This window comes from Portunus trituberculatus, chromosome 39 (genome assembly GCF_017591435.1).
Source record: "Portunus trituberculatus isolate SZX2019 chromosome 39, ASM1759143v1, whole genome shotgun sequence".
NCBI lineage: Eukaryota > Metazoa > Arthropoda > Malacostraca > Decapoda > Portunidae > Portunus > Portunus trituberculatus.
The window spans coordinates 12,393,504-12,413,259 of record NC_059293.1 but is presented as its reverse complement, the minus strand read 5'-3'; the positions used below and the strand labels follow the sequence as shown (position 1 = coordinate 12,413,259).

The window sequence follows — 19,756 nt, the reverse complement described above, 5'->3', positions numbered from 1 at the left end:
GCACTGCATTTCATCCGTTTTCTGTGGTTTTTTGCCCTGCAGTAACTTTCAAATACGTGGTTAAGTTAGTTATTAGATAGATGGGTAGGTGAGTGGGTAGGCAGATTGATAGATAGATAGATAGATGGATAGATAGGTAGTTTGGTAGGTATATGGATAGATAGATAAGTAGTTTGGTAGGTAGATGGGTAGATAGATAGAATAGATGGAAAGATAGAAGGCTTACTGGATCACAGAAATGGTTGAAGATAATTTTGCAGGAATGTGTTTCTCTTAAGCATATTACGTCCCCTGCGGCTTTGTGTGTGTGTGTGTGTGTGTGTGTGTGTGTGTGTGTGTGTGTGTGTGTGTGTGTGTGTGTGTTATCTTTGCGTTCTCAGCCCCGGTGTATTTTGTTTACATTACAGCGACACACTCACCGGTTCCCAGGCCACGTGAGAACAGGCAGCGCTACGAACCCACTGACAAAACACGCTTTTAGATACGCGGGTTGCCAATTTTTGTGTTGTCTCGCGATCTAGTGCAGTATCCACCCCCTCTGGCGACTATATTGCACATTGCCGTGCTTTCAGATGCTCGTGTTTCTCGTGCTGTTTTGTACTGTACTTCCTTATTTTTAGCCTTTTTTCGCAGTAGTGTACAACGTGGGAGGTTTTCTTAAGGTCACTGCAGATTGCCATGGCCTGGAACGTATAGTCGCTTTGACGGTCATATTCCGAAACGCCTTGCTCTCTCACCCCGACAAGTTTTTAAGTTCCCATAGACGATTTGCCGGATTTTCAAGACAGTTTCTCCTCATGATGTACTAGAAATGTTGCTAATCCATCACCAGAGCCATAAAAATACCCTTAAAAACATGAGTATCTTCAACCAGAGTCTTTGGAAATAGTCGTCGTGAGAGGGCAAAGCGTTTCCGAATATGGCTCAGAATCGTAAGGCATTGTTCGCAAGGGTGATTTTTAGTGGTAGGTAGGAGAGAAAAGGTGTCCAGGTAAAGAAATGGTTTTCAAAAGGTCAATGCACGTCGCGGTTTTTTAGAATGTTTATTTGGTCGTATTGTGATTTGTTTTCTACAAGATGTTGTTATTGTTGTTCTTTCATTGAGGGTAGAGAGAATTGTGGCTTCCTTCAAGTTAGAGTGTTGTGTTTCTGTACGAGTTGTGACTGTGCTGTTTCCGTGCGAATTGAGTGTTGTGCGGTGTTCTCTTACGAGTAGTGCAGTTGAGTGTTGTGTTGTTTCCATGCGAGTTGAGTGTTGTCTTCTGTTTCCATGCGAGTAGTGACTTTGCTGTGTTTCCGTGCGAGTTGAGTGTTGTGTTGTGTTTCTGTGCGAGTAGTGATTGTGCTGTGTTTCCGTGCGAGTTGCGTTTTGTGTTGTGTTTCCTTGAGTAGTGTGTGTGTTTGTGTTGTGTTTCCTTTGGAGGGAGTGTGTTGTGTTTCCTTGCGAGTAGGTAGTGTGCTGTGTTCCTTACAAGTAGAGTTTTGTGTTTCCTTGCGAGTTGAATGTTATGTTGTGTTTCCGTGCGAGTTGAGTGTTGCTTTTCCGTGCGAGGAGGGAGTGTTTTGTGCTTCTTCATCCAAAAGAGGTGAAGTCAGAGTGATTGATGTTCGTGTTGACCTTCACCTGCTGTTGCTTCTACCTGGTTGATTAATGACCTGCTTTGGCACACTCCTTCTTTCCTTTTTATTACTTCCAGTGTTTCAATCTATTCCTGTCTTTCTCTTGAACTTATTTTCATTTCATTATTTTCTGCACATTTCTTCGTCTATTATTCTCTTTCATTTTCGTCTTGCATTGTGCGTTAACATTTTCGCATCGTCGCATTATGTTTCTGTTTTCAGTTTTCGTTCTTTCGTCTCTTTTTTTTTTCCATTTTTCTGCATTTCAATAATTTTCCTTTGCTTTACTCACTCTTTTCCCGTGACGTCGATAAAAGCCTCGTCTCGCTAATACATCTTCCGTTATTCAGACCAGGAAATATTAGCAAGCAAAACACACACACACACACACACACACACACACACACACACACACACACACACACACACACACAATAATCCTCTTATCTTCATCCGGCGTCGTGATGGAAACACTCGCCAGAAAAAGTCACGCCGTTCGGAAGGATGGACTGTGATGCGCTGCTCTAAATTCAGCCACTCATTCACCCGCTGGCCTGGCCCCGTCCGTCATATCGTAAAGTGAAACCGGGAACAATAAAAGCCAGCAAACTGTGGGCATATAGGAGTGAGGTATTATCTCAAAAAGGACAAAAAAACTATTTTGTTTTTCTGTTTATTTATCTGTCTGGGCCATTGAACACGAACGGATGCGTGGCTCGACTGGAAAGATTGACCGAATTGAAAGTTTCTACAGGTTCCTGGTGTGCTGGACAGGATTTGAGGTTGTGTACAGGCTCTCGTAAGATCAGTAATTTGGGCATGACAGTTTGGGAATATTGTAAGCCTTTATCCTACTTGATTGAAACACAGAGGAATGTAGACAGACAAACAGGTAGGAAGGAAGAAAAATAATTGGGTAGATGCATATTTTTAACTCCCTATTTCTCTTTCCTACAGCCACGAGATTAGCATCAGGACCAGACGTGTCGTTCGTGGAGTTCTCCCAAACCCGCTACTGCGCCTCCCTTTCCGAGGACAGCCCACATGGCGCCTCCGTGGCCACCGTGTTCGCCTCCCACTCTGACGGTCAGTAAACACACGCACATTACTCATATTCCCTTTTGTCTTTCAGTCCCTTCATTGTGTTTTGTAGAATGACTTTTTTTTTTTTTAGTCACTTTAATGTTTCGTCAGACGTCTCTTGCCATTATTTCTATTTGAAGCTATTTTGAAGCTGAGCTCGACCATTTGAAGTAAGTCCTTTCCAGGTGATAATTCCATTCACACCTCAGTCTCTCGAGGTGTTCTGGCACTGGTATCTTTGGTTTCAAGGTGCAATTTGGTGTGGATTTTTAACTTTTCCACAGGGACTATCTTGAGTGATTGGTATGGACATGGTCTCTCTCTCTCTCTCTCTCTCTCTCTCTCTCTCTCTCTCTCTCTCTCTCTCTCTCTCTCTCTCTCTCTCTCTCTCTCCACTGCTCTGAATGCTGACCAAAAGACGAGCAGAACAGTAAAAGGGTTAAAGTAAAAGGGTTAAGTGAAAATCATGACGAAGTGTATTTTTGTGGTCTGGAACTCAACTCTCCAGATTCAATACTCATTTTAGTTCAATCAGCTTACATGAGAAAGACTGGAACTGGAACGTTTTATACCGAGCCGTAGTTTTGTCTTTTGTGTTGCGTTATGGTCTCCCTGAAGGGACATAAGATACAGAAGCAGAACACAAGATTTTTTTTTTCTGCGTTGAATTGATGGAAGTTCAGTCCCAGATCACTCTTATACATTTTCCCTTTACTGTTTTGTCCTTTGTTGACCTTTGGAATACCACCTGGTTATTTTCCGATGCACAGGAGGTCTGATACCTTGGATATTGACACACCTGTGGGATTTTATTTTCTTTTTTTCCTTAGCTTTTTTCTCTTTTCTTTTTTTTTTTTTTTTTTGTCCCCCTTGGCCAGTGCTGTTCTTACTTGAAGACCCAAGGGTGAACAAATAACAGAATCCATGCTCACTGTTTTAAAAAGTATGGAAAGAGTAATAAGAGTAAGAGCTAAATGTGTACAATAGAAAATAAGTCGAGTCGAGTGCGTGTAATGTACTGATATAATAATAATACATAAGTTTCTGTTGCTTTATTCTCAGTTTGATTAAATTTCTTACCAGATCCGCAATTTTCTTCTTACCACATCTTTTCCTACTGCCTCCTATGTCATCCACAAATTACGTGATACAATTTTCATGTCTTCTTTACTCTGCGCTCTTATACACACCACACTACGTATATGTCATGCACACCTCCATGTATTTCTAGTCCCATGTCGCCTTTGTGAAATTTGATGCACCTAGGGGTCGCCATATACCCAGGTTGACTATCACTGATTCAGAATTTAGTTGAGGTTAAAACTGACTATTTTCTGCGTGTTATGTGTTGCCTGCTGTACAACCTCCACTGATGACTGTGATAAAGAAAATAATAATAAAAGCTAGAAAGAAAAAAAGAACAGGAATAGGAAAAAAAGTGTTTACTTTCCCGCACGGCCTCTTTTACTTTTTCTCTTCTCTTTCTCCCTTTTTTTTTTTCTCTCTCTCTCTCTTCCTCTTCTCTGCCGTTATCTCATGTTGCCTCCCGTGCTCTTCATACTCCATCAACTCCAGCTTTTTCTTCCCTTTTTTCCCTTTTTTTTAAATCCTTCGAATCTGGAAACTTACCTTACTAGAAAAATAATCTTGCGGAAGAGACAGACTCACTGATGGACCTTGAATTCTTTAGATATCCTGATGTCTGTCTTTCCGTGTTTCTTTCACTGTATTTCTCTTCCTTTTAAATCCCTTCATGCTACTTATTTGCCTTACTAGAAAAGAATAATTGATGCGCCTGTATCTATGTATCCTGGAGGTCAGGTCTTTAGATGCCCTTTTGTTTCCCTTTTCGTATCTCTCATTATATTTCTCTTCCTTTTAAATCACTTGAAGGTGCGAACTTACCTTACTAGAAAAGAATGATTGACTTCCCTTTATCGATGTATCCAGGAAATGTTTAAATGTCCTTTGGTTTCTCTTTTTCTATCTCTGTTTTTGTATTTTCATCTTAAAATACCTTGAAGCTGCGAGCATACCCTAGTAAAGAAATTTTATTGTAGAGACAGCAGGTGAGTGATGTTCGTGTATCTGCATGTTTCTTGAATTCTTGAAATGTCATAATGATTGCTTCTCTGTCTCTGCCTCACTGTATTTATTTTCATTTAAAATCCCTTGAAGCTGTAAAGTTACCTTGCTAAAAAAAAGTAGATGATCACACATTGGAGAAAATTCTTGTATTATTTTTTGCAAGCTATAATTAAATGTTTCAAATGTTTCATCTTCCTAAAAATGTTTAAATGTCTCGGTGTTTGCCTGTTTCTGTCTTGTTTTTTTTCTTGAAGCTGCGAATTTGCCTTACTAAAAAAATAATAGCAGTGTGGAGCAAACAGAGCCTCGTAATATCCCTCTGTGTATAAGTCCCAGGAAGCTTTTAAATGTCAAAATATCTCTCTTTCCATCGTTACTTTCCGCATCCCAGTCTTTCACTCCTCGTTGCCTTTCTCTGCAATGCATCCAGCTCATACCCAGCCTCGCTCTGAGCCAAGACTTCCGGGATGTCTTAAAAGTTACCATCAAAGTCTTGTGCAAAATTTAGTGCGGAGAAGATCAGCGGAAAGTGGTCCCGCACTGACCGCATGGGCTCACAGTCATGGCCGGTCCGCAGGTCAGATATTTCGTATATGCGTGTGACTTATTTTGTGTGACAGGCCTTATTGGTGCCTCCCTCTAGTGATGGTCCGGAGTGTTAACGTAATAAAGGGATATTTGCAAAGACACCAGAGAGACAAGGGTTACTCGTATTCGTCACTATTATACTACCACAGATATTAAGTGTGTGTGTGTGTGTGTGTGTGTGTGTGTGTGTGTGTGTGTGTGTGTGTGTGACTGATTTCGTATTTCATGTGATAGCACCCTCCTGGACTCTCCCCCTAGTGGCTGTCTGTGTAGTTAACGAAGGGTAACGGAAGGATAATTACAGGGAGGAAGTTCAAGGTCTTATCTGTCAACACTACGTATGAAAAAAAAACTTATATTATGCTCTCTACCAGATATGAAATTAGGTCCATGTTAATATGATATGCGCGAAAGACGTACAGGGTGTTTTAGAAGTCTTTCTTTAATTCCCTCATCAGCAAAAATATGTAAAGCTGCAACTCTCTCCACGTGTAATGAAAATAATCTCGTACTCTTCAGCAGATGTAAAAATTTGATGTATGTTGAGGATGACTTGCCTGAGAGGAGTGAATAAATTACTTTAGAAATCATATTTTTTTCATTATTATTCTTTTCGTCAGCAGGATATATAAGATTACAACTTTTCCACCGCCACATATGAAAGAAAATAATCTTATGCTCTCTACCAGATGTGAAACTTGGAGGATGAGAAAAGGAGACGTAGTAAATGAAATGCCTTGGGAAAGCCCTTTTAGTCCTTTCAGGAAAAGATATCTAAAATTGCAACTTTTTCCCACCGCCACATGTGAAAGAAAATGTAAATCTTCTCTCTTTAATAGCGGACTGTGGAGGCCGATCAATGTTAAATGACGTGGGGAGAAAAAAGAGCTGACGCGGTGATGGGAATGCTTTAGATACGATTGTGTAATTCTGGCAGCGCGATTTATAAAGAGACTGAATTTTCTTCTCTTCAGCAGCAGGTGTGAATGTAGATCGATGCCAGGAACGATGCCAGTGATAAAAGAAACGGACATAGTAGAAATGTTTTACAGACGTTTCTTTAGTTCATTCGTCCACGAGACATTTAAAACTGCGACGTACGGACAATCCAGTAAACTTTTACGTCTTCAACAGTAAGTAATGACGTGCGTGTGAGAATTAGCAGCCGAGGTAACAGGAAAGCTTTAGAGCTTCAGGCCCTGCATCTGCAAAGCATGTAAGACGTGGGAGAGAGAAGAGAGGCGGCAGACTTGACGATAGAAATGACTGGGAGCTGATTCTTTCACCTGCTAAACCTGTAAGACTGCAGCTCGGCCCGCCACACTCGAAGCCTCACACACGCACACTCATCACCTCGCCCACCATTAAGCGAACCGCTGCCACATTAACTCAGTGCAGCTGCGGCATTAGATCGAACCCACACAGACCCACAGTCTCGCCACCAAGGTTTCCCCCTGCTTGCCTCCGTGACTCAAATGAGGGGAAGCAGCCAGCCAGCCTCCGTGGAAGCCTTCACTTTGATACAGACGATACAAGCCAGGAAGGAATCTCAGTATTCTTCCGATGCTTTTGGTCAGAAATTACTCTCCAATAGGAACAGTTTCAGGTTTAGTTATTTTAGTGGTTTTAGGTTTGTGGGAGTTCGCTTGTTTAGTTATTATATCTGTTTTCAATATGTGATCTCTTCCCTAATTACGAATCTTACTGGTAATTACTTTGTTTAACCTTAATTAATTTTCTAAGCAGGGATTACAGTATAGGTGCTGAAGGTGTAGTTTACTCGATCACTCCCTTTGCTGGGTGTGTGTCTTCGAAATTTCCTTCTAAACTTATATCTTCTTTTCCTTTTTATTTATCTTGTTGTTCAGCAAGTCACGCTTCATAGCGCTACCTCCTCTCCACTCAGCCCCCCCCCCATCGCCACACACACACACACACACACACACACACACACACACACACACACACACACACACACATTTGCCTCGCCGCCCCCGGTTCGAGTCCCAGGGCGGCGAGGCAAATGGGCAAGCCTCTTAATGTGTGGCCCCTGTTCACCTAGCAGTAAATAGGTAAGGGATGTAACTCGAGGGGTTGTGGCCTCGCTTTCTCGGTGTGTGTTGTGTGTGATGTTGTCTCAGTCCTACCCGAAGATCAGTCTATGAGCTCTGAGCTCGCTCCGTAATGGGGAAGACTGGCTGGGTGACCAGCAGATGACCGAGGTGAATTACACACACACACACACACACACACACACACTTACACACTTGCTTACTTGCTTGCTTATGGTTGTCCATCGCTAACGATGACGATGTCTCTCCTTCTCATGGAGAAGGAGAGACCTGCGCTACGAAAGGATTTAGGTGACAGAGAGGGTACGCATTCCTCAATACCACACTCTTGACCACCCTCAACTGGTGCTGGTGGCATGACGGGTGCCAAGACGACCAGCGGCTGAGGATGGCTGCAGGAGGTGGCCGGAACTTACTGGTAAACCAGAAGCACCGCCCTGAAAAACGTCTCCCCCCCAGCGCTGCTGGAGAGCCCACAGTGGAAGACTGTGGCCATCCCAGACTGTCATTTAACCCATGACTGGAGGATGCACAGGAGGAGGAGATATGCAGCCTCAATTCCTCGCCTGGAATTCTCCAGCCGAGTACCCGCTGAGCGACGCCGTTGCCCGGGATGTGGCCGCTGCTGTGCCTAAAAGCAGCTACTGGGAGCCATGCGTTCGAGCTGGGGTGTACGTGGGGACCAGGGTAATCAGATCTCCCGTGACATGCCGGGGCGCCCATCCTCTTACCAAGGTGCTACCCCTCCGTACACTCCCAGACACCCCACACACACACACACACACACACACACACACACACACACACACACACACACACACACACACACACACACACACACACTCCTCTCTCTCTCTCTCTCTCTCTCTCTCTCTCTCTCTCTCTCTCTCTCTCTCTCTCTCTCTCTCTCTCTCTCTCTCTCTCAAGCCAGCCTCGTCGAGAAATTGTACTTGTGGTTCTGGAAAAAGAGGATCCTTGAATCCTATGTATCCAGCTGGAGTTACCACCACCACCACCACCGCTGCCGCCTAATCTCCTAAACTTACGCATATAAGCTCCAGGGTACGCAGTGGCCGTGAAAGAGTTGATGTTTTCATGATTTTTGTATAGATAACGAGGAAGTTGATTTTTTTCGTCCCCGATGGCGTTGTTTAATTGGCTGTGATCGCCCTAGGGAGGTGAGGGGTCGGGAGCAGCGTTTTGTTAACAAGTTCTTCCACCGCTGGCACGGAGTTTAGTTTCCCCAGTGACTTCAAGAGAATATTTCGTTTTTTTCCTTTTTTTTTTTTTTTTTATTCTTCTTTGCACATTTAGACAATCTTGTGCATGTGAAATTTCGCAATGTGTTCATTTAGTACATATCAGCATGCGTTTTCCCGAGCAAATTATTAATATTATTATACGAACTCTGTGTTTTGAAATGTTTACTAATCTGTATTGCGTTTAATTAACAGCATTCTCGTGTATTCATCACGTTCCACTTTTTTAATTCTTTTTATTTGTTTGTTTGTTTTTTTTTTTATCTGGTTCACTTCATTGCCTCTTTTTTATTTATATATATTTTTTTTTATATTGCATACCATACGGACATGAAAACTAATGCATATTGCCCTAGTCTGCGTGATATATACATGGATATTGTGTTTGTATGCATGTGTTTGTGTCGAAATGTATGTTTTGCCCGCGTGTCTGACTGTGAGGCTGTCAATGAATGTGTGCACGCCACGTATGTATCTATATATCCGTTTGAAATTGTTTACATGTATGTTTCGTATCAGTATCTATTGACACATACACACACACACACACACACACACACACACACACACACACACACACACACACACACACACACACACACACACACACACACACACACACACACACACACACACACACACACACACACACACACACACACACACGTTTATATTTCCGGTGCGATGCGAGAGAGTTCACGCTGAAAATCTCGAGAAAAAAACGAAAAGATAAGCAAGTATATTTTTCACGTGAATATTAAAATCATCGCATGCAGTCTCGTCTCGGCGCTGCGTTATCACCGGCTTTGACTCTCTCTCTCTCTCTCTCTCTCTCTCTCTCTCTCTCTGGAATTTCGAAATTATACGTAATTTTCTAGATATTCCTCCGTACTTATTACTTTTTTCAAGCGTTAGAATCATCACAATGCAGATGAAATGTTAATTATGATGTGCTCTGCGCGTGGGTCTGTTTGTTTTTAGGTGTTTTGTTGTTGGTAGAATTGTGGTTATTGGTGGTAATGGTGGGATGGTGGTGGCGGTGGTGGTGGTGGTGATGATGTTGTTGTTATCGGTCGTGGTGGTGATAGTGGTGGTGGTGGTGGTGGTGGTAACTCGAGTTGGATACATGGAATCCGAACTTTTTTTTTTTTTTTGACTAGATGCACAAATTCTCGATTGACCTTCCCTCTTTCCCTCCCTCCCCTTCCTCCCTTTCCCCATGTACAGCGGTCATCCCAGGCTTGTGTTTCCATGTTACAGAATATCCCGACCCAAACACTCCACCAAAATCAGGAAAAATAAATTAATTAAAAACACTTTCAAAATAAAAAAAAAATCTAAAATCTCTCCTCAAAAAATCAAAATAACGAAAGTTCTTTAGAGGGATTTTTTTTTTTATCTTTCCTTTGTACCATTTAATCTTAAAGAACTATTAGGTCAGACTCAGTCATCGGTAATCATAGTATTAGCTCTGAGCCATTGCTGAGCTTTTAAAGATTAGACTTGACAGATATACGGATGAAGATAACAGGTGGAAATAAGTAAATATATATCCAAGGACGTTTATGCCAGACAGGTTCTTGAAGCTTCCCTTATTTTTCTTATTTATATGTTGAAAAGAGGAGCCATGCACTGTTTTGTAACACACATGCGGGACGGCGGCTGCGGGTATACAGCAGCCACCTCGAAATGTAAAGCGAACTAACCCGGATAAAATGTGAAATACTCGTATGCGGGATGGAAGGCAGTGTGACTCGTAGCGTGAGGGACTTAGATACAGGTCTTGTTATCACCGGGACGCAGCATTTTCCCTGGGATGCAACGAGGCAGCCACACGAGTCAGGGCGATTTGAGGCCTTTTATGAACCTCTTTTGCTCCACTCTACACAGGACGCGGCGATGCTGCGAGGAGGAAACCAGATACATTCATGAGAGGAGGGAGATAATTCTGTCTGAGTATTTTCAAACGTTTTCTTCTCGCATCGCGACTATTTTCAGAGCACATAGAGATTATTAGTTGTCTCAGGATTCAAGAGACGAGGCAGATAATTCTGAGTCTGTATTTTCAAACCTTTTTTCTTTCATTGCATCAATTTTTAAAGATCACCGAGATGGTTGGTCAGGTATTGAATCGTATCATCTGTTACTGACGGTGGGGATCACTGTTAAACTATCACTGCTATCATGATGACATCCTTGAAAATATTTAGAAACTTCTACCAGACTTGGGCACATAAAAAAAATAGTAGAGTTAAAACGCTGACAGTTGGAAATGTGGGAGAGTTTGACAGGAAAGCAGACAGACACGTTCAGTAGAGTGATTTAGTTTAGGTTTGCACACTTCATGCTTTTTTTTTTATTTTGGTTGAATATCGTTATATTCTACTGACCACTACTCAAAACTGCATAGAATATTTTCCATGTGAATAATGACTATTTTTTTTAACTACGAAACATATTCTAATTATCAGATGAGAAAAATTTTAATTGAAATTAATAATTACATTTAATATTTTACATGCCTTCTTCTGCACTACTGTTCATCACTCTGTTCACTGTTCAGTTCTTCCCTCCGCATACTGGGTTGTCAGCGTCACCTGTACCCCTTGTCTTTACATTGTATCTAACGCCTGGCTCTGTTCTCTGAAATATTGCAAGTTATCGATGAAGGCACCCTAACGCGTCGCCCACACCACTCACCTGTGATGCGGCCTGGAGCATAACTCATCCTTCACCCCATCCCGCCCCTGCTGCCCTGATGCCCTGACGCCTGTCATGTAATGCAATGAAAATGACGGACTGATGTTCGAAGGAGCTTATGTATGCTTTGCTTTCAAGAGTTTTTAAGAGTTTTCGTTGTGATAAGAAGACAATAGAAAATTCACTTTTTCCTCTTATCTCACGCGTCAAAGGAAACTGGCCGAGATATAGAAATGGAAGGGGTAATAAAAGGTAGCTTGACTTACAGCTCTCAAAATTAAAATAAATCATTTGAGAGAGAGAGAGAGAGAGAGAGAGAGAGAGAGAGAGAGAGAGAGAGAGAGAGAGAGAGAGAGAGAGAGAGAGAGAGAGAGAGAGAAAACGCGAAATTGGAAAGTTATCAGTTCGAAGTACCTATCAACATCATGAAATATACATACAATAGGAGAAGAAGCAATCGACTAACTACTCCCATTGATATAGTTAAAAAGACAAAAAGAAAAAAGAACTGAAGAATTTTTTATAAATGTACGAGAGCAGTCACTGCGGAACTAGCCATTATCTTCATGAAATAGGCTAGCAAGTGATTTTCATATTGACAGATGCACGTCAAGTAAAAATAAAAATAAAGGCTTCTCTATAGAATAACTCACTGTTGCTTATGTTATGCTTCTGTGCTATGGTGTCCCTTGGGAGTCTTTTATCCTTTATGCAGGCCAGTCTTGTCCTTTGAGTTTGTAATGTCAGGTTGTGTTGCTTTGTCCTTTGCCTCTCTTCCCTGCATCCCTCTCCCTGCCCATCTGATGCCATCCTACTCGCCCAATTTCTCCCCGGCTCCCTCCTGCTCCAGCCCTTCCCTCATAGCCACGGTCTCGGTGCTTACCCTTTGTTTGTGTTACGCAGCAATTAGAAAGGAATGTTAATGTTTACCGCAATTTGACGCAGTTTACGCTTGCAATTTGTAGTCTGTTCACCCTCGCGTTGGTTGCAAATGAAAGCAAACCTCAGTGAATGTTGTGTGCTTGTATTGCCATTGTTCTGAAGAGAGTTCGATACTTTTCAAGCCTTGGTGTGGTATAGTCGTCTCTTTACTGCTGGATAATGATTCGTTTTGCTTTGTTTTTTCCCCATTTGGTTGTAGTGGGCTTTGTCGTGCTTCGTTTGTTGTCCCTCCCTTGTTTTGCCGCGGATGTTGTGGCGGTGATGGTGGTGATGATTTACGAAGGTGATGAGTGCAGGTGGTCATGTTAGGAGGTTTTACACAGGGGAGGACGGAAAACAAAGGATAGGTAGAGTTTTTGTGTTTGTTGGGCAATAGGTGGGGAGATGTGGGAGGTGGATGGGTGGGTGTATAGATGGTGGAGTTTCCGTTTCGTGGAGGTTTTGATTTCTCACTCTTTTGTTCCTTCCTGTCGTGACCTCTGATCCTCGTTTGTAGCATTTCCCTCAACCAAAACCCGCTTCCTTTCCCTATTATCCTGCTTACATGCCGAAAACTTTTAATACCGCTACCTCTATTACCATTCTTAACACAAATTGCAGTTTCAAGAGGTTCTGGGTAAATGTATAGCAATGACGTAAGTTTTAGGTACCCAGGAGCTGCATATTGTAGGTCAAATAGTCTTTCACCGTGTTTTTAATCTTGTTCTCAGGATCGTTGGCTTTCATTGTCCATCTGTCACTCTTATACAGCTTTACTTATAGACGAAGTATCCACTCATTCTTCCAAAAGTAAAAAAGTAAATTCAAACTGCGGGACCTACACTGTTTACTAAATCTATCCATTGGACTATATTCTGAAAAAATCTTTCCACCGCACTCTTTCTACTTCCAAAAATTACACAAGATTTTGAGGATTGTTTGATTGTTCTTGTGACAAATTAACAAGATTTTTTTCATATTATTAACAGAAGAAATAGTCTTGAGAACGCGGTTGATCATCTCGGCAACTCTTTTACTGTTGTAGTGACAGATTAATAAGGTATATATTAACAGGAGAAACAGTCTTGAGAACGCGGCTAATCATCTATGTAGCCTTTGAGTTATTGTTTTTTTCTAATACGAGCTCTTGGTGCATCTTAAAATCGAGAGGTATATGTGCGGCTTTATTTAATAGACGAAGTACCCACTCACTCCCGGAAAAATAAACTCGAATAGTATTGCCAACGGTGTCTACTAAATCTGCCCATTGTCTCACCCGCTGATACACTGTGAGCCTCTTGGGCCTGCGTCTGTCTCCCTGCCCGACACAAAACGAGCCCCGCCGCTCAGCTCCGAGTCGCCATCAGCTTCAACCTCAGTCCTTCACGCCACTAATTTGCGGAAATGCATTAAGAAACCAGTTGATTATATTCCACGCAGACTTGGAATATATCTGCCTCGTGCGGTGTTTTTGTTCTTGCATGAGAGAGAAGCTTTTATGTATGCGTGGAGGAAGGAAGCCGGCCAAAGGTACAGAAAGGGGAGAAAAAATTTGTACAAAGTTATATAGAAAAGATTACATAGAAAATAGAGGATGATATTCAGTTTCTCTTTCTCCACATACACATAAGGTTAAAAAAAAAGGAAGAGAAACCGGTACAAAGATACGGAAAAAGATAGGAAAAGGAAGATAACATTTAGTTGTTTCTCCCTACACACACAAAAGGTATATTACCCTTATGAAGGTCTCCACAGCTGCAAGGTGAGGTAAATTGATATTGGCGTTTAATTTCCATCTAAACACCCACTCCTGCATTCAGTATTCGTCCGGACTCCGCGCAATAAAAAGTCCACGTAGCCTGCAGTGTGGCGCCACCCCCCCATACCTTCCCTGCCCCTTCCCTCTCTTTCCTTACCTCCCCTGTCCCTTTCCCGCCCTATCACTTCCTTCCCTCTCCTTCCCCCATCCCTCCCTGCTTCTCCTCCCTCCTTACCCCCCACCTCATCTCTCTCCGTACCTTCCCTCCACTCCTTTCCTCTCCCCAGCCCTCCCCACCTCTTCAAATCCGTCCCAGCCTCTCCCCCATGCAGTCCAGGCTCTCCCTTTCTTGCTTACTGCCTCTCCACTCCTCCACACCCCATCCCCTTCATTGCCTCCCTGTCCTTTCCTGCCTTTCTCCATCCTTCTCTTTCCCAACGTGTCTAACTGCCTCTCGATTCCTTCCTAGCCCTCTACAGCTCTTCCTGTCCCTATCTACCCTTTCCTTGCCGTCCCTATCCCGTCCCATCCTCCTTGGCGGGGCGGGTCAGGTCGGGGCGCCACTCGTTGCCACTCCAGTCTCACTAATGGCATAGTAAAGCGTCCGGCGGCTCCGTTTTAGTGGAGTTTGTGGAGCTTCATCCTTTTCCTTCCCCCACGAGGCTGCGGCGGCGCTGGTGGCGACATTACTTTCATCGGCGGTTATTTGTTGCACTGTTGCCGCGGGACGTTTTCCAGAAGAGGATCCTCGTGTGTGGGAGCCGTTTCATTGTTTTTAAAGGTTCATAGTCTCTTTTATTGTACGCGGAGGGTGAGCTTCACGAGCCTCGCCCTTTTAGTAAACACGCCCTTCCTTCCTTCCTTCCTACCATCCTTCCTTCCCGTGTCCAGTTTGATTTTAGTTTTACCTTCGTGTTCTTGCGTGTATCAGTGTTCTCTCTCGGCTGTATTGGAGGTTATTGGGGTCTTCAGAAGTATTTGTTAGAGTTTTAAGTAGTGTTTTTTTTTATTGTTTTAGTGCTAATTTAACACATATTTTACGCTCTCAATAGGAAAAACACCAGTAAAATTTCATATAATCATCTCTGTGGCCATCGAGAAATTGTGGTTATGAGCGAATAAATCTTTGGAAATAGTGGTCTGTTTGAAAAATTATATAACCTCCTCGATCTTACATACTATTCCTGATTTTGTGAGGCGCTTTTCATCGCTGTAATCTTCCCACAACTTTTCGGTCTGTTTCTCTGCCCTTTTTGTACTGACTTCCCTGTAAACTTCTCTATTGTTGGGATCTACTTACTTTCTCTTCTCTTGGCGACATGTTTTAGGACCGTTGAGTTCTTGATATTTCTCCTTCCCTGCCATCGCGCTCTCGTCGACCTTTCATGATAATCTTTGGTACTGTTTCTTTTCTTTTCAGTAATCATGTCTTTTTACCCTAGCGTGATTTAGAAATTTTCCTTACACTCTTTATCTCTTCACCCTCTTGTAATCATCTTCAAATCTCCCATACTTTTTTTTTGTTGTTGCTCTTTTTCCTGTTTTGTTCATTTTCAGCTTCGTGTGATCTTGAAATCTTGAATATTCTTCTCTTTTTGTCTCATGTAGCAATCTTCACAATCTCTTGTATTTGCTTCATTCTTTCCAAACAACTTTATTCTCTTCCTCTTAAAGTAAATCTTATAAAATTATCCTTATATTTCTCTTTCTGCAACCTTGTTCTCCTCCTCCTCTAAAAATATATCTTTAAAACTTTTTCTTTTATTTCTCTCTTTCCCACAATCTTGCTTTTTCAACCTCTTAAAGTAAATCTTAAGAAAAAAAAGCCTTATATTTGTCACTTCTCCAATCTTGTTCTCTTCTTCTTAAAATCCATTGTTTTTCCCTCTATTGGTACAGTTTTGTTATCTTCATCCTCCTAAAATAAATCTTGAAAAAATCTTCCTTATCCTCTTTCTTACCACAATCACGTTCCTTTCCGCCTCCTCTGCTTTTCTTTATTTTTTAAGTTTCTCCAAGTTTTCTATGATGTGCTTGACCTCGTTTTCTGTGGTGCTCCTGTTTGTCCGCTTTTTATGTTTCTTTTTTTTCCCATCCACTTGTTTATCATCGCTTTACTTTTTTGAGTGTGTGCATAAGGTGGTGAGGGTCGCGTGTCTGCATTACCCGAGTCACTCCCCGCGTGCCGTGCCTGTCATTACGGCAGGGAAGGTGTTGAGCAAGCAATGCACTCACGCCGGGGTAACATTCTTGAGAGAGAGAGAGAGAGAGAGAGAGAGAGAGAGAGAGAGGCAGGGATATGACTTCTTTTATTTTCCTCTTTTTCGTTTTTGTCTTTTTGACAGATTAAAAAAAAAAAAAGAGAACGGTGTATCACTAAGCTTGGGAAGGACAGACTGACAGGTAGATGGAGACGGAGAAGAGAGGAGACAAAAGACAGAAAAATGTGTGTGTGTGTGTGTGTGTGTGTGTGTGTGTGTGTGTGTGTGTGTGTGTGTGTGTGTGTGTGTGTGTGTTTGGCTTGGTGGGTTTTGACGGACAAACAGACAATACAGACAGATAGATGAAAAGACACGTAGTAGTTATCAAAAGGTGTATGTGTGTGTTTGTGAAGACTATTTTTTTTTTTTTTTAAGAGACAGACAGACACACAGAAAGACGTGCCTTTTATTGATCTGAACATCGCGAACACGGCGCAGCGACACTGAAAAATAAAGCAGACAAGCAGAAAGACTTGCCAACATGAACGAAAGATTTAAAAAAGAAAGAAAAAAAAAACAGACAAGCTAAGCAAACAAAACAGAACACGTCCATTACAACCTTCAATATTTACTCTTATTACGATTTGAACATCACCAAAAGTATTTATTGTATTTATATTCTCTTCAGCAAAGTTTTTTTTTTATTATTTATTTCCTTGAGACTGAGAAATGTTAAGGTATTTAGTCCAGCAAAGGCGGTGACTGGATATCACGTCTTAAACACCCAAAACAACTGTTATTTCTATTAACGTTCCCTTTAGTAACGTTCGTGTATAAGTTTTTTCTTGTTAGGGACTTCAAGAAATGCTGAGGCGTTTAATGCAAGAAAGGCAGGATTTCTTGTAAGTAAATGAGAAATGCATACAAAAGTCAAATGTTGAGGCGTTTAATACAAGAAAGGCAGGATTTCTCATAAACAAATCAGAAATACACACTAAAGTAAAATGCTGAGGCGTTTGATACAAGAAAAGCAGGATTTCTCGTAAGCAAATCAGAAATACACACTAAAGTCACCTTGCCTAATAGAACTTCTAGGTTATCTTTTTCCGTAAGAGAGTTCAAGGTATACCAAGATATTTAAGAAGAGGCTGGAACTTTCATAATGGCATAAAACAACACCCAAGACACCTCGTTTTAATAATATTCCCTGTACTAAACTTCTGTATTAATTTCTTCCCTTAAGAGACTTCAAGAAATGTCAGCGCGTTTAGCACAAGGCAAGGCGGCGACACCAGGAATGTTTTGGATGCGTCTCAAGGGGTCAGGGAGGCTGCACAAGTATTCCCGTTGAGGCTCCCCCGGCGCGTCTGAGAGGGTCTGTGTCTGGGAGCCTTCACGTTTTTCCTTACCGCGCCGCTCCAGCCTCTAAGCCCCTCTTGTACCCTCAGCCAACCTTGCTCTGTCTAAGGATTTTTACTTTATTTTCTCATCCTTTTCTACCGTGTTTGTGTGTTGGTTTGTTTTGTAGTGATTTTTGTGTCTTGATCACTGCTTCTCTCTCTCTCTCTCTCTCTCTCTCTCTCTCTCTCTCTCTCTCTCTCTCTCTCTCTCTCTCTCTCTCTCTCTCTCTCTCTCTCTCTCTCTCTCTCTCTCTCTCTCTCTCTCTCTCTCTCTCTCTCTCTCTCTCTCTCTCTCTCGTGTCCACCTTTCACCTCATTGCCAGCGCCTCTTCAGTTTTAAAAGTTTACTCAGAGTAATGGAGTAATATTTTCCACTGCATGAGGGCCGCCGTGCCTTGGCCTCCGGGAGATGATTTATATCCGGTTCTCCCAGCTGGGCACCATTACCCACTGGGCCTTCCTTAAGCTTGCCTTCTTTACTCCCTCCGTGGCCGATGGTTTGTCTCACTAACGCCGTCCTATTTGCTATATATTTTCATCTTCGTTAGTTTTATCGAACCATTCGTCATGTGGAAGTGGTGGCGTCTCGTTGTATGCGGCGTGAGTTAAGACTGGTCAGTTTTCGTAAGCGCTTCGACATTTCATTTCACTTTCGTTCTTTTCTATTCTAGGTCTTCCCGTTTCTGTTTCATTATTTTTTTCTGTGTTAGTGGGCTTGTTCGGAAGTGTGAATGATGCATGTGGTGTTTTTTTTTTTCAGTCAGTAGTAGGCGTGGGATTGAATTTCTTTGTACCGGCTCCCGCTTTTGTGTGTATTTCCTGTTTGTTTTCCTGTATTCTTGTTTGGGCCATCCTGTGTGGATTCTACATTTTAGTACATAGATAAATACACGTAGATAGGAAAAGAGGTCTAACGAAAAGGCTAAAAGGAAAAGATCCATTAAAGTGTCAACCTCCATAGAATAATCGAAAGAATTAGCCAAAAATATGAGGAAAATTGTCTTGTCTATGAATACCCAGACTCAAAATTGTTTTCCTTCAATACCTGCAACCTTCGCGCACTACATTTTTGCGCTGAGCTCTCATAAATATTTCGGTAGCGTAAAAGTGACTGACAACTTTCTGCTTTCACTCTTTTCTCATCTGTCTCTATGCAATATTTTTACAGTGCTAGTGAGGTTGGCGATAGGTAGATACAACAAGGGTAAAATGAGAATCGATCAGCTGCTCGTGTGACTGGGAAGGTAAAGGAGAGAGAGAGAGAGAGAGAGAGAGAGAGAGAGAGAGAGAGAGAGAGAGAGAGAGAGACTGGTCACCTTATTCCACATGCATAGACCTGAGACAGATGGCTCTACTAGTCCAAAACCAACACTCATTTTCTTTTTTTCAAGTGCATTGATTGATTGATTAAAAAAAAACAAAAAAGGCGCTGCAGTTTTTCTTTTTCTTTTCTTTTTTCCTATTTTTTTACATATATATTTTTTTTCAGTTGTTTTCTCGTTTCTAGTGATAGTTTGATTGTACATTAACTTTGGAAAAATTAAAACGCCACGGACTTTTCATCTCTGGTTTTTGACTGGTTGATTTAATTGAAATGAGGCTATACATTATATTATTTTCTTTCAATAGAGGTCTGATGGGTTAATAAGAGTGTTTCCGTGATTCTAGTGATGGTTGAACATGAATCATATTTTATTAATGCTAAAGAACACCACGACTTTATTACCCATATTTTTCACTTTTAATCTTTCCACTGCCGGACAATTTTTTCCCCCTAATAACCTGGATTTTTAGACACATTTTTGCACTGCAGCTCTTAAATCATTATGCAACCTAGAAAATACAGGACTAACCATTTATTCTTTTCTTTTAGCATGCAAACATTATCCCACTCTGCTCTGGAAGTCAACAAAGGACGACCATAGGCAGTTAAATGGGTGAAAACAGTGCTAATGAAAGGTCTGTGTTTTAGAATACGACCCAAGGCAATGTTTGGGCCAGACGGTGGAGGGAGCGAGGGTCAGCACCGTCCGTCACGACTTTTTTGGGTCAAGTGACTGGCCTG

General features: G+C 41.9%; 1 protein-coding gene across 6 annotated transcripts in view; it reads left to right on the top strand.

The window, feature by feature from the left end:
• The window catches only part of LOC123515594 (putative neural-cadherin 2), a 394,007-nt gene that overhangs the window by 343,843 nt on the left and 30,408 nt on the right, over positions 1-19,756 (top strand). For all 6 annotated transcript variants that reach the window (XM_045274363.1, XM_045274359.1, XM_045274360.1 and 3 more), the window contains one exon: positions 2,578-2,706. In XM_045274363.1, coding sequence (XP_045130298.1) covers positions 2,578-2,706 — 129 coding nt within the window. The remainder of the gene's footprint in view (positions 1-2,577; positions 2,707-19,756) is intronic.